Here is a 13,068-nt window from a genome sequence, read left to right on the forward strand (position 1 = left end):
GTGCCGCAGTGACATCATTACCGCTGCTCACTGGGTCACAAGCCCGTCCCCAGGTTCCTTTCCCTTCCCTTAGAAGCCCCCCTACCTTTCCTCAGACAACCCCCGCCCCTAACACGCCTCCCGCCAGGTGCCCAGACTGCTACGTCACGTCCGCCCGCCCGCGCGGTGATGACGTCACGGCCCAATGGCTAGCGTCACGTGCCCCCCCGCTGGGGGCGGGCCTTCAGGTCGGTGCTTCCGGTCCGCGGAGCCTGGCGGCCAGAGCGGCGGCGGCGGCGTCGGCGTCGGCGGCGGCGTCGGCAGCCGAAACGCGGGGATGGCGGGTGCCGGGAGCGAAGCCCGGTTCGCCGGGTTGTCGCTGGTGCAGCTCAACGAGCTGCTGGAGGACGAGGGGCAGCTGACAGAGATGGTGCAGAAGATGGAGGAGGTGAGCCGAGCGGGGGCTCGAGACGGCGGCGGCAGCGGCAGCGGCGGCGGCGGGGCCTCGAGGGGGACGCGCGGAGCCGGGGGCTGGCGGCGGGCTGGCGGCGGGCTGGAGGTGGCCCAAGGCGGAGGCGGTTGCGGTGCCTCAAGTTGGGTTGAGGGGACTGGGAGGAGAAATGGGGGGTGCTCTTGAGACGGGATCGGGGGTGAGGGGACCGAGGCTGGGGCGGAGCTGGGAAAAACGTCCTGGGACGGGGCTTGCGGGGGCTGATGGGGTCCTGAGGCGGGGAGTGGAGCAGGGATTAGCCTGGAATGGGCATTTGGAGACGTGGATGACTGTGGCTGAGTCCGGTGGGGCGAGGAGGGAATTGGGGGTTCGAGACTGGGTCGGAGAGGGTAGAGGGGACGGTAGTTGAGGATTACGGGTGCCTGAGACTGGACTGAGGGGGGCGGGGGGGCGGGGGCTTGAGAGGTACAGGGGGACTGAGGCAGTTATTGGCGTCTGAGAATAGGTTTTGAGGTGCTGAGTGGACTAGCTAGATAGAATCTTAGGAGAGGATTGGGGGTTCCAAGATGAGTTTGGGGGCCGAGGGTCTGTACCTAAGTCTGAGAGGTAGTTCTGAGATGGGGTTTTAGGGTTGGGCAGAGGTCTCCAGGGTTGGGAGACACGAGGCCACGGACTTAACCCAGTTAAGATTTGAGGTGTCCATGTATCTGAGGGATCCTGAGTGTCAGAGGGACCCTCCAGGGTCTGACTTCATTTGGAAGTGGCCTTAACAGCGTTATCCCAGGGGGCTCTTCTCCAGGGTTTTGTGGGAGGGGTCTGAGGGTGGCAGCAGGATGCCCTTTCTGGTAAGAGTTGCCCCGTCCGTGGAAGAAGGGAATGTGGTAATTCTAGTAGGGTAGCTTTGCCCCACAGTGTCTTTCCTTGCTGGGGCCAAGGAGGATTCAATCAGAGCTGTTCTGGGGGAGGAGATAAACTGGAGGTCGGGGGCTGACAGCCAAGCCCCACCTCTTTGATAGTGGAAGGTCTGCCCAGTCTCTGGAAGGCATGCCACCGCTGTTTCCGGGTATCTCACTGCATCCCTTGCGGCGTGGTTTGTCCTCAGGGGTAACTGACTTCACTCTTGGCGTTTGCAATGTGCGCTTTCTTTTCTCCTTTTCTCCCAGGCCTTTTGAACTCTTTCCCTGAAAGTCCAGTTCTGTGAGTCTGGGTCCTCTCCAGGCAGGTGGACCCAGGCCGATCCAGCTCTCCCCAACCCATCTACCATTCCTACTCCTTTGTCTCTGAAGTCTGAGCCTTCCCACGCCTACAGGGCTGAGCTTCTCACCCAGAAGCCTGTGGGGGGGCTTTTGGCTTTCTTTCCGAAGAGGGAGTGATTGTTCAGCGCTGAGCCAGCCCCTTTAAAAGGGGGCTTGTATGGAGGCTGCACATTCAAAACCACTGGAAAACCCTCAACAGATCATTGTCCTGAGCTACAGAGAGGCCACTGTAGTAAGATGGTATCAGTCTTTCCATTAATCCACCCCTGTATTCCCGGGCTTTGTAACAACTTGGCACATACAACTTGCTCTGAGATGCAGTTTACCCTATTTATGGTCTCCATGTGGCGCTTTCCTTTTTAGAGAAGAATAAGTGACAAAATCCATCTTTCTTGACTGAATGAGAGTTTCATGTCTCCAAAGAAAGAAAATCTTTGCTTAGTTTCTCTGCTTTTCAGTTGCCAGGAGACCTTTTTGTTGATTGTCAGCAGGCATCTTTCTAGTTTAATAATAAAATGATAGGTATGTTTCTCTACTGGGTGACACTGCCTACAAGTTATTTTATTATATGTGACTATGCGGTTTCAGAACAGAGTACTGTAGTTATATTAGTAGAACATTAATAGAAGTAAACTGCTTTTTAGTGGAGGGAAGATTGTGGAGTCAGGTCATTCTGCTGACTCCGGCTCCACCTGTTTCCGCTACATGAGAAACTGGAGGTTACTATTTAAAGGGAAAGGCAAATTAATCTAGCAGGATTTTTTTGGGGGGGGTTAAAGGTGACCTTCATACCAGAGTATCCTATAGAAATACTGAGGACCAACTCCTCTTGATTAGACCACACCGTTAAGTTCAGTTACTCAGCAGAAGTTTGTTCTTCAGAGTGTACTGCTTTTAGAACAAGGAAACTGAACGTGAAGACCGAAATACCTTAGCCAGGCAGCTCACCTAGCCATGGTCACCCTTTGCAAGTCCTGTTACCCTGATCGTGTGTGGTGCGTTTCTGAAGGAACTGGTGTGATGTGAACAACCAAAATTCTGACCGTGGTAGTTTCACTCAGCTACTAATCTTGTGTGTTGGTTTATTTGGGGATGGCTGTGAGACACAGTAGAAGAAAATACTTTGTGAACTGTCCACTCTTGGCCAAATGGCACATTTATGATCTGGTGTTAAAGAACATTCGGGCTCTGGAATCATACACTCCAGGCCAGACCTGGCCACTGCCCGGCTGTGTGACTGCAGGCAGGTCACCTCACCTCTGTGAGCCTCTGCTGGGGAAGGATATATGAAAATATTTATTTCTTAGAGTTGATGTGGGGATTATGTGAAAGAGTGCACGTCAAGTCCTTAACACGGCATATAGTTAGTGTTCAATAAAGAGTAATTGCAAGTAGTAATTTGTAGTTCTCTTTCTAGAACGATTACTGACAATCATGCGTACAGATCATCCTGACCAGTTAATAGGGTCTTATCTCAAGAATCTATAAAGTAAATTTTTATTTGGTGTTAGCCTAAGAAACATTTACCTTTCTGTGGTCAAAAGGATTATGTGTCTCGGTAGGACTAGAATGAGACAGTACATGGAACAGCGCTTGCACATCGAAGAATCTCTTAACCCTGAACCAAAGGCTTTTTTTTTTTGTTTTTGGCCGAAGGAAGTGTTTTAAATTGTAGAGTAAGGCTTCTTCAAGCCTGAGGGGTATTTTGTGGCGGCTGGGAAGTGTGGCTAGGTTTTGAAGGCATTCACTGTTAGGTTTAAGTACAGCTGTGCATTATGCTTCACTTACATTGTTTTAATTGTGGCATCTGAGCTTTAGTCCAGCTCGAGACTAAATTCAAATCATGCCGGAGCTGCAGACATTCTCATTTTCCCTGCCCGTGGGTTTCTCTTTTCCTGTTCCTCCTGTCTGTATGCAGTTCTCTAAATGTAGTACATCCCTAGTGGCTGTAGGTTCTTCCCTTGTGCTCCGGGCTGATGTTTGTTATGTACACGTTTTTATTTTTATTTAAAGTTATTTTTACATGGCAGTGGAATGTGCCTTTCTCTATCTGTCCACATTAACCCCATTGGACTTGCAGGGCACTCCCTTAAAAGGAACTGTCGCTTAGGGGATTAGGCAGCTAAACCGGACCTCCTGGGTCATTGCTCCCCGTGTGCTTTCTGAGGAAATGCTGATTGGTTGGTGTTAACTAATGATTCACTAAGGATTCAAATTCAGGATCTTTGTTCCTGGGGCAAGTGAAACTGCCCACAGGCAAAAACTCTGAGGGTCTGAAAAATAGATTGTTTTGTGGAAAGTAAAGAGTCTGGTCTGGAAGAAGCTGTTTCCCTAAGGCGTGTTCTGGTGTGATTTGTGTGGGGCTGCGAAGCTACTGCGGAATCACAATGGCTTATTGAAATGTACCGACCAGGGACTGCTTCCTCAAACAAGCTCTGAACACTGGTGGGACTGGTTTTTAGAAGCTAAGATTTAAAACCCTTGAGTGTCTGCTACTGGAGTTTGTTTCTGTTCCTGTTGTACAATCATTATTGTGTATATATAAAGGCTTCAACTTTTATGTTTAAAACTTCTCTCCCGTGGACCTATGACTTTAACGCTTGTGTAAAAAATTACTAATGCCCCAGAATATTTTCTGAAATCCAGTATTATCTGACTTTTTAAAGAACCTGAGAGTTTTGTGACTTATTTTAAACTCTGCTTCCACTGTAAAGTGAGGATGGTAACCATGCCTGCCTTCTAAGGTTCTTGTGAGGCGAAGTGGAAGAGCAGGTGAAGTCAGTAGAGGCCAGCGCCCTTTCTTTAAAGAGATTTTCTGAATTGTTAGACAGTCTTAGGTGAAATCCGATCCCTTATTTCATGTAGTTGTTGTCTCCTTCTTTTGTATTGATCAGAAGTGCAGTGGGGGTGGTACAGTACGGAACTGGCTTTTGATACCAGCAATGTGACCTTTGGCAAGTATTCAGTCTTTCCAATTGCAGTTTCCTCATTGAAAATAAAGGGGATAATAGCAGTAGGCTACTCCGTAGGGTTGAGGGTTGTTGGGTGGACTAAGTGAGATAAGCCTTTAACATGCTTATCATGGGAACTTCCCTGGTGGCGCAGTGGATAAGACTCCCCCTGCTCCCAATGCTGGGGGCCTGGGTTCCATCCCTGGTCAGGGAACTAGGTCCCACATGCATGCCGCAACTAAGGAGCCCACGTGCCGCAACTAAGACCCAGTGCAACCAACCAGTGAAACAAATAAATAAATAAATCTTTTTTTTTAAAAAAGATGTTTATCATGGTACCTGGCACAGAGTGAACACTCATTAAATTGTTATTATTCAGTAGTATTGCCAAAAATAGAAGGCATATGTCCTTTCTGCCATTTCAAGAGATTCCATTTCGTTTAAATGCTGTGGAGCACCTACTGTGTGCAAGGCATTATAAAGGATAGAAGCATGAATAGCGTATAATCCCTATATTATAATTTAGGAAAGAAACCAAGTACACAGACATCAATACAAGAGAGAATAAGAGGTAGGGAGCTTCAGTTTGGGGAGACGAGAAAGATTATGGTGGCGATGATGGCGCAGCAATGTGAGTGTATGTGACGCTGCAGGAAACGTGCGCTTAAAAATGGCTAAAGGGGTCAATTTCATGTTTTGTATATTTTACCACAGTTTTTTTGTTTTTGTTTTTTTAGAGAGAGAGAGAATAAGGAAAAGGCCACATGTGAATTGTAAATGACATTGAAGGTCAGATGAGAGGCTTCCTGGCTAGATTAGGTTCCTACTGCAAGAGATGGACTTTGATAGGCAAGTAAGATTTAAGAAAATAAATGATCAAATACAGTAATTCCTATACGAGGGTGTAGAATGATACAAGAAACATCTGTGTACCTGCAAGCGGCTTTGGAAGAAAACACGACCAAGCCAGAGAAGAGCCCTCTGTGCTCCGTCCGGAACGTGATTCCCCACCCGCCAGGGAGCCACTGTCTTGAATTAGGTATTTATTTCTCTGAGTAGTATTTTGACAAAAGTGGGGGCCCACGAAGGAGTGACAGCCTGAGCACGGCACTGAGCAGGAAAGCACGGGACAGGTTTTAGGACTCGTTGAGTTACCAGATCAGATTTGCTAGTGCGAAGGGAAGTGATAGGAAATAAGGCTGGCGAGGCGGAGAGCCAGGTGAGAGCTCAATGGCGGTTCCTGTGGCAGCACTGAGTTTCTGTGACTCTTTGGAGCAGAGCAGCAGTGCGATCAGAAGAGCACCTTAGGAAGAATATTTTGGCAGCAGGGGCTGGATTGATATGGCGAGGTTCAGGAAGACCAGGTCAGAGGTGGAAACGGAAGGGCAGGTGAGAAGAGGTTAGGATTTGAGCTAGAGTTCTGGGAGGGGAGATGCAGACCAGCTGGTTGGACCCGTTCACACCATGGTGCCCTTGTGGCGCTGTCTCTCCCCCTCCCCTGCCCACCCAGGGACCCCATCAGCTTTGCCTTCCAAATGTTCTCCCCGCTCCTCAGTCCCAGACACACGGTCCCTTAGCCTCTTGGTGTGCTTCCTCAGTGGAATTTGAGGCACATTGTGTGAGTCCCTTGCTTCGCTGTGCCCCACTGGCCTGGGGGCTCCATTTCATCACGTTTATCTTTGTGTCTTGGCACCTAGCACATGCCTGGCACACAGGATGTGCCCAGTTAGTGCTGCTGAGTGAGTGGAGGTAGCTGGGCTTTGAGTGGAAGTGAGAGGGTGGGCCAGAGCGAGGCTGGAGGAGGGAGGGGGGGGTCCTTGAGACCGTGGTAGCCTGGGTGTGGGGGACAAGCAGGGCAGTTATGTGACATCGTCCGGCAGGCAGCTGAGTGCAGTTCTGGAGCTCAGGGGGATGCTTTGCTTAGACATACAAATTCAGGGGCTGACTTCGTCCAAGCACTTGTTGAAGTCAAGGAGAATATAGAAGTTTGAAAGGCCATGAGGAGTAATTGGGTTGGGAGAAGGAAAGAGGTGCTATGGAAGGACACGGGTCCGATGACTCGACTTTACAGGCAAGTTGACATCCTGTTGCAGTGCCTGTACCGTACAGATTAGTCAGGAGGAACCCAGAGACAGGCTGCACTGGTTGAGCCTCATTGTCACGTGCAGAATTGAGGTGCTCTTGAGCTAAGCCAGCCTCATTGTACATTTGGCTTTTGTCACAGTATTTGTAGCGGAATGTTGCTGTGGGGATCATGCCAGGTAGCAGTGCAGGGGTGTCTCTAACGACCTGTGCGTCAGCCGCGGCTCACAGATGTGATCGCTGAGGCTCAGAACATGCCGGGGCAAGAGTTCTAGCTGGTTTATTTCCTTCCTCAGCTGTGTGGGGTTTTCACATCCCATCATTATTCAGGAAAACCATCTTACCCGGTGGTACAAAGACAGAGGAAAGTTCTTTGTAGAGTTACTTCATAGGGAAGAGTGAAAATAGAGCAGCAGATGTAGTTTTGTTGTCAGTCGGTTACCTTGCAGTATGTCAGGGGAAAGCTTTTCAACGCATTTCTCATGGAATTGTGAGCAACGTTGTTCATTGTACCAAAGAGTGCATGTGAAGAGCAGATGTTTGAATAGTTGTTATATTACAAGCAGTGTCATAGTTAATAAAAGACTTGATTTGAAAGAAACATTATCTCCAAGGTTAGCTAATGGCACCTTGAGGTTATATTCATACCCATAGCCCAGGGCTGAGGTTGGCAGAGGGACAGTAAGTGCTAATTGGTGTTTGCCATCAGACACCGGCTTTCATTAATGTGAGCAAAGCTGAGGCAGGGTAAGTTTATTCATTTACTCAACCTTGATGGAACACCTTGCGTGTGGGGCGCGGGGTGTGGGGCACGGGGTGTGGGGCACGGGGTGTGAAACCGCTCAGCCACAGAGTTTTCATCTTTCAGGATCTCGCAGGCATGCAAAAGCCAGTTTCAGTGTATGCGTGAGGACACGCCCTAGCGGGAGGGAGACGTGGTGAACCTTTGCAGGGCTCAGGGAGATCCTTGGGAATGTTTCCTGGAGGAGATGACTCATGAGCTATGATTGGAAGGGTGAGTTAACCAGGTAATGAGGGAGAAGGGCTTCCAGGCATGGGGCTGGGCTGCATGAACAGAGGCACAGAGGAAAGAAGCAGAGATTGTGTACAGGAGTACTGCAGGCCTTGCTGGGGGGCCAGGGCAGGGCGTGGGGGGAACGAGGCCGGAGAGGCGGGCAGAAACCAGACAGCCCCATGTTTCCTGAGAAAGCTTGGGCTTCACTCTCCAGTCAGAGGGAGCCACGGGGGGATTTTAAACCAGGGAGTGGTGTAGTCATACTTGGCGATTTATGTAGATGATTCAGGCAGCCAGGAGAGGATGGATTTGAGGGGGTAAGACCAGAAAGCGGGGAGATCAGTTAGAAGCTGAAAGAGGATTGAGAAAAAAGATTTTCAGGCAGCCAGACCCTTTGACTCGGAGGCTTACACCGGACTCATTGCACAGCCTGCTGAGTCTTGCTTTGCACGCAATTCAGATAACAACATGCTTGGTCCAATGGCTAATCTGTCAGTGGCAGATTTTTTAAAGGGTGTAGGGAAAAACTAATAGAGCCAATTACACCATCCAGAAATAAATGAAGCTGCACAAAAAATGTTAAGCATAGGATTTGGGTTGTTAGAAGACTTCGGACACGGATTAACCTTTCTAAATATTGGTTTCCTCATCTTTAAAAGGGGAGAATTAAAATACCGTCCTTATGAGACTTTGGAGGATTAAATAAGATAATGTTTGTAAACTGTGGAACACAGTGCGTGACCATGATAAACGCCAGTAAGTGACGCTGTGGCGGCTGTGAATGAAGTGGCTGAGGCTGGTTTAGGGTAGTGCTTCCCTAATTCTGGGATTGTTAATGGCGATTACAGAAAGAGGGCTCTGTGGGCAAGAAATCTGGGGAATCTGCCGAAATAAGAGGGGTTTTGTTTTGCTTTGCTTTGTTTGGTTTGGTTCTTACAGCTAGTGTGTGTTGTAGTATTTCCCACACTTACTCCATCGCAGAACTCAGTCTGGTGGGGCTAGGTTCCCTGGGGCACACTTGGGCAAATGCTTATTTAAGGACATAAATGTATCCATCTGCTTCCATGGCCCAGCGATATTGGTTTATCATAGACCCACTGTAGTTACTTGATATTGATGATTCTGTCTCATCAGAGGCTGTCCTTTGTGCTTTCATGTACTCTGTTTAAGAAGGCAAGGAAAGAGACTTCCCTGGTGATGCAGTGGTTAAGAATCCGCCTGCCAATGCAGGGGACGCGGATTTGAGCCCTGGTCTGGGAAGATCCCACATGCCTGCGCACCTAGAGCCTATGCTCCGCAACAAGAGAAGCCACAGCAATTAGAAGCCCAGGCACCGCAACTAGAGAAAGCCTGTACACAGCAATGAAGACTCAGTGCAGCCAAAAATAAATAAATTAGTTTAAAAAAAATAAAGCAAGGAAGTATATTTAAGATTTCTTTAAAAAAAGATTTAAGATTTCTGATCCCAATTGATCAAACCTTTAAAAAATGACATTTTTAACATGTTTATTATAGAAAAATTTAAAAATACAACTGTAAAGAAGAAAAATATAATCACATGTAATACCACCGCTCAGATAAGCACTGTTGAACATTTTATACATTTTCTTTACGTGTTTTCTACCACTAGGATCATTCTGCATGTAGCGTTTTTGACTTGTTTTTAATCTAAATTTATGCTCTGGGCATTTTCTTATTTTTTGTCAGAAGATCCTTACGTGACATGATTTTCAGTGGCTTACGGTATTTTATCGTGTGGGTGTGCCACAACTTATGTGACTAGTCCTTTATTACTGGATATTTAGGTACTGGGTTTTTTGGCTTTCATAAATTATATTGCGGTTAACATCTTTGAGCATAAATCTGTTAAAATATCAACACTTAATTTTTTTGAAAATGAGTCAGTCTTAAGTATCTAGGCAATTATTTTAGTTAGAACATCTTATTCCCTACATCACTTATAATTGCAGTTTTTTTGTTGTGAAATTTAAGTAGAATAATTTAGAGTAACTCATTCTCCTTTGACTAATCCCTTTCTCTACCCACAGACTAAAAAAAAAAAAATCTCGTTATTAGAATAGCATTTTCTCATACTGAATAGAAGATGAATAATTTCAGTCATGTGAGAGTAAACTTTTATCAAACTGAATTCTTGAGTCAGGTGTTGGAAAGTTCATGTCATGATGTATTTTAAATGTAAAAGCAAAATTGTCAAAAGATGTTGTCTTGATATACATCTGGGATCTACCTGGATGGGCATTTTCTTATCTGCACCTGTGTAAAGACTCTCCCAGAAAATTCTCATACATGCTTTTCTTGTAGTTTGTGGTGAAGAGGGGAAAACCCCAAAGCTCTCACTAAACAAGTGAACGCTTTGGTTGGTTGTCTTGGCAAGAAACTACTAATAAGAAAAGCAAAGTTTAGAAATTCTGTCTTCCAGTAGGCTGCTTTCTTTTGGGGAGGGGGGGAGGGATCTGGATTTTTAAATTACGGTGGAAGCTATTAATTGACCTCCCTCTACTTAACTAAAGTGTTCCAGTAATTGGCATTCTCCATGCCCTTCATCAAATATAACGATTGATGCTTCCCCCCCCCCCCCCCCCCCCCGCCAATCATGATTAGATGCCCGGGCATTTCTGCTCCCACGCCACAATTGCGTGATTACCGAGAGTCAAGTGTGTTTTCTCTCAGACCTGTTCATTCTGATATATATTTTTTTAATTTTTGAAATTTATTTAATTTATTTATGGCTGCGTTGGGTCTTCATTGCTGCGTGCAAGCTTTCTCTAGTTGCAGTGGGTGGGGGCTACTCTTCATCGTGGTGTGCAGGCTTCTTGTTGCGATGGCTTCTCTTGTTGTGGAGCACGGGCTCTAGGCGTGCGGGCTTTAGTAGTTGTGGCGCACGGGCTCAGTAGTTGTGGCTGACGGGCTCTAGAGCACAGGCTCAGTAGTTGTGGCGTACAGGCTAAGGTGCTCCGTGGCATGTGGGATCTTCCCAGACCGGGGCTCGAACCCATGTCCCCTGCATTGGCAGGCAGATTCTTAACCACTGCGCCACCAGGGAAGTCCCTCATTCTGATTTTGTTACAGTAATTACATGATTTCATTAAGTACTATGGCAACCGAGGAACCGTGCGTGAAAAGAGAGAGTGAAAACTGTAAGCTGAGTGCTTTGGAAAGAGTTACTATAAGGTGATTCACTAGGAAAAAAAAGCTTGCTAATATTCCAGAAGGATTCTGCTCTCATCTTGCTTGTCCAGTGTCTTCAGGTTCCCCACATGAGAGGGTGTGGTCTAGGCAAAGAACTTCTGGAAATCGAGCTAGTGGACCCTTTCTCTAAGAAAGGACCTTTGCTTTAAATGAAAAAAATGGATAGGTCTTTAAAATTCTATGTGTTTAGTGAGTTACTGCTTTAACCAAACTGCTCAGTTAACCAGCAGCTGACTGGTTCTGATTATATGAAGTGAGGGCTTCTCTGTGTCCTGGCTCACCTGCTGTGAGATTCTGATTCTGTAGGACTAGGCTGGGGCCAGGTGTGACAAGCCCCTTGCTTTTAGGAGATGAGGACAGAGGCAGGTGACATCGTGTTCAGTTTGGGCCCCATCCTGCCTTCTGCTCCTCATCCCTTCTTCCACGCAGAGTCCCCAGGAGTTACAAGGCCAGTGATACTAGGAAGGTAACATTTATTATCCACACCACTATCCACACAAGTCCAGGAAGTGGGACAGATCTTGTTTTTTTCTCCCCCCCCCCCCCCCCCCCCGCACTGAATATTAGGAAATACGTCTTCTAGGAAAAAAAAAAAAAATACAACGGAACACCCTGGTATGTTGTGCCTGCCAGAAGTAGAAAACAATCAAATCCTGTGTAGCTGAGACCACTTCTTCCCTGGGGCGAGTCCGTTTATTTTCAAGCCTAGCTTTTTGCATTTCCTGTGGTCAGTTGCACTTACGGTGAATAACATACTAATTTTTAAGATGGAGTCAGCTCCATATGGAAGGGATGGGTCGAGTGTCTGCTACTTTCTGAGGACAGCAAGTTTCTCTCAACAAGAAGGATTTTGATATCTGCGATCAGAAGTAGCAGTCTTTATTAATCTAATATGTTCTGTTGAGTGGTTGTTTCAGTGGAACGTTTGATAAGCAGCTGGCAAATTTACTTTCCCGAGTAGGCTGTAGCCTTGGAGATGGTTTCGCACAGCCCACGAGATTGTCGTATTTTAGAACAGTTTCATAATGTTCTACAGTTCTTTCACTGGATTTTTTGTATTTTCCTATCCTTAATTTTTTTAACATGTTAAACAGTCCAACTCAGCAACTGTTAAGTTTTCTCATAGAAACTCAGGGAACATTTGGATTGAATCAAGCCACACTGGGTTGTGTTTACAGGTCACCTCTGGGATATTATAGGCTTGGATTACAGGCTCCACCTGAAAGCCCGCCTTCAAATGGAAGACTCTGGTGAAATGAGTGCATCACTGGGAAGGTCTTTTCACTGAATGGAAGATGAATTTGGGTTTTCTGATAACCTAACCTTTAGTATTAAAGCCCAAACTCAAATTGCATGTGACTTTGGTGAAATCTGTAAAATTAATTGGTGAACGAGATCAGGTGTAGCACAACAAAAGGAAACGAGGTTAACCTGGCTGAATGCGTGCCAACCTTTTTATCACCTAATCCATAAGCCTGCTATGTTTAAAGTCTGAATGCAACCTGAACTTCTCTAGTGGAAAGTAAAAGGCTAAGATTTCTTTCATTCCGTATCTTTGTATTATATATAACTTTCTATTTAATTTTATTTGGAGAGGAAAGTATCAAAATCAAAATGAATCTCCCACCAAAAGGAACCAGTGTTTCTTTGAGAAGGACCCACCTGAGTTAGGGGCAGCAAATGTACAGATTGGTCTGGGACATCTTGTTTTACCAGAGAGCAGGGCAGCTGTCAAACCTCTGGGGTATGTCAGCCTAAGAGCCAGCTCAAAGTGTCTCCCACTGGCCACGGACAGTTTGAGCATTAGGAAGATTAAGGACTACAGCTGATTAAAAATCTGTTACTTGGGCTTCCCTGGTGGCGCAGTGGTTGAGAGTCTGCCTGCCGATGCAGGGGACACGGGTTCGTGCCTTGGCCCGGGAAGATCCCACCTGCCGCAGAGCGGCTGGGCTCGTGAGCCATGGCCACTGAGCCTGCGCGTCCGCAGGCTGTGCTCCACAGCGGGAGAGGCCACAACAGTGAGAGGCCTGCGTAACGCAAAAAAAAAAAAAAAAAAAAATCTGTTACTTAATAATGACACCTCCAGAAAAAGCTTATTGGTCGTTTTTGGAGGTTGCTTGAGCA

General features: G+C 46.8%; 1 protein-coding gene across 1 annotated transcript in view; it reads left to right on the plus strand.

Annotated features, from left to right (window-relative positions):
• The first annotated feature begins 275 nt into the window (after positions 1 to 275).
• The window catches only part of VPS37B (VPS37B subunit of ESCRT-I), a 28,295-nt gene continuing 15,502 nt past the window's right edge, over positions 276 to 13,068 (plus strand). Inside the window, exon 1 of the mRNA XM_060027957.1 lies at positions 276 to 427. Within this exon, the coding sequence (XP_059883940.1) occupies positions 317 to 427 (111 nt within the window). The 5' untranslated portion in view covers positions 276 to 316. The remainder of the gene's footprint in view (positions 428 to 13,068) is intronic.

The sequence above is a fragment of the Delphinus delphis genome, chromosome 13, assembly GCF_949987515.2.
Source record: "Delphinus delphis chromosome 13, mDelDel1.2, whole genome shotgun sequence".
NCBI lineage: Eukaryota > Metazoa > Chordata > Mammalia > Artiodactyla > Delphinidae > Delphinus > Delphinus delphis.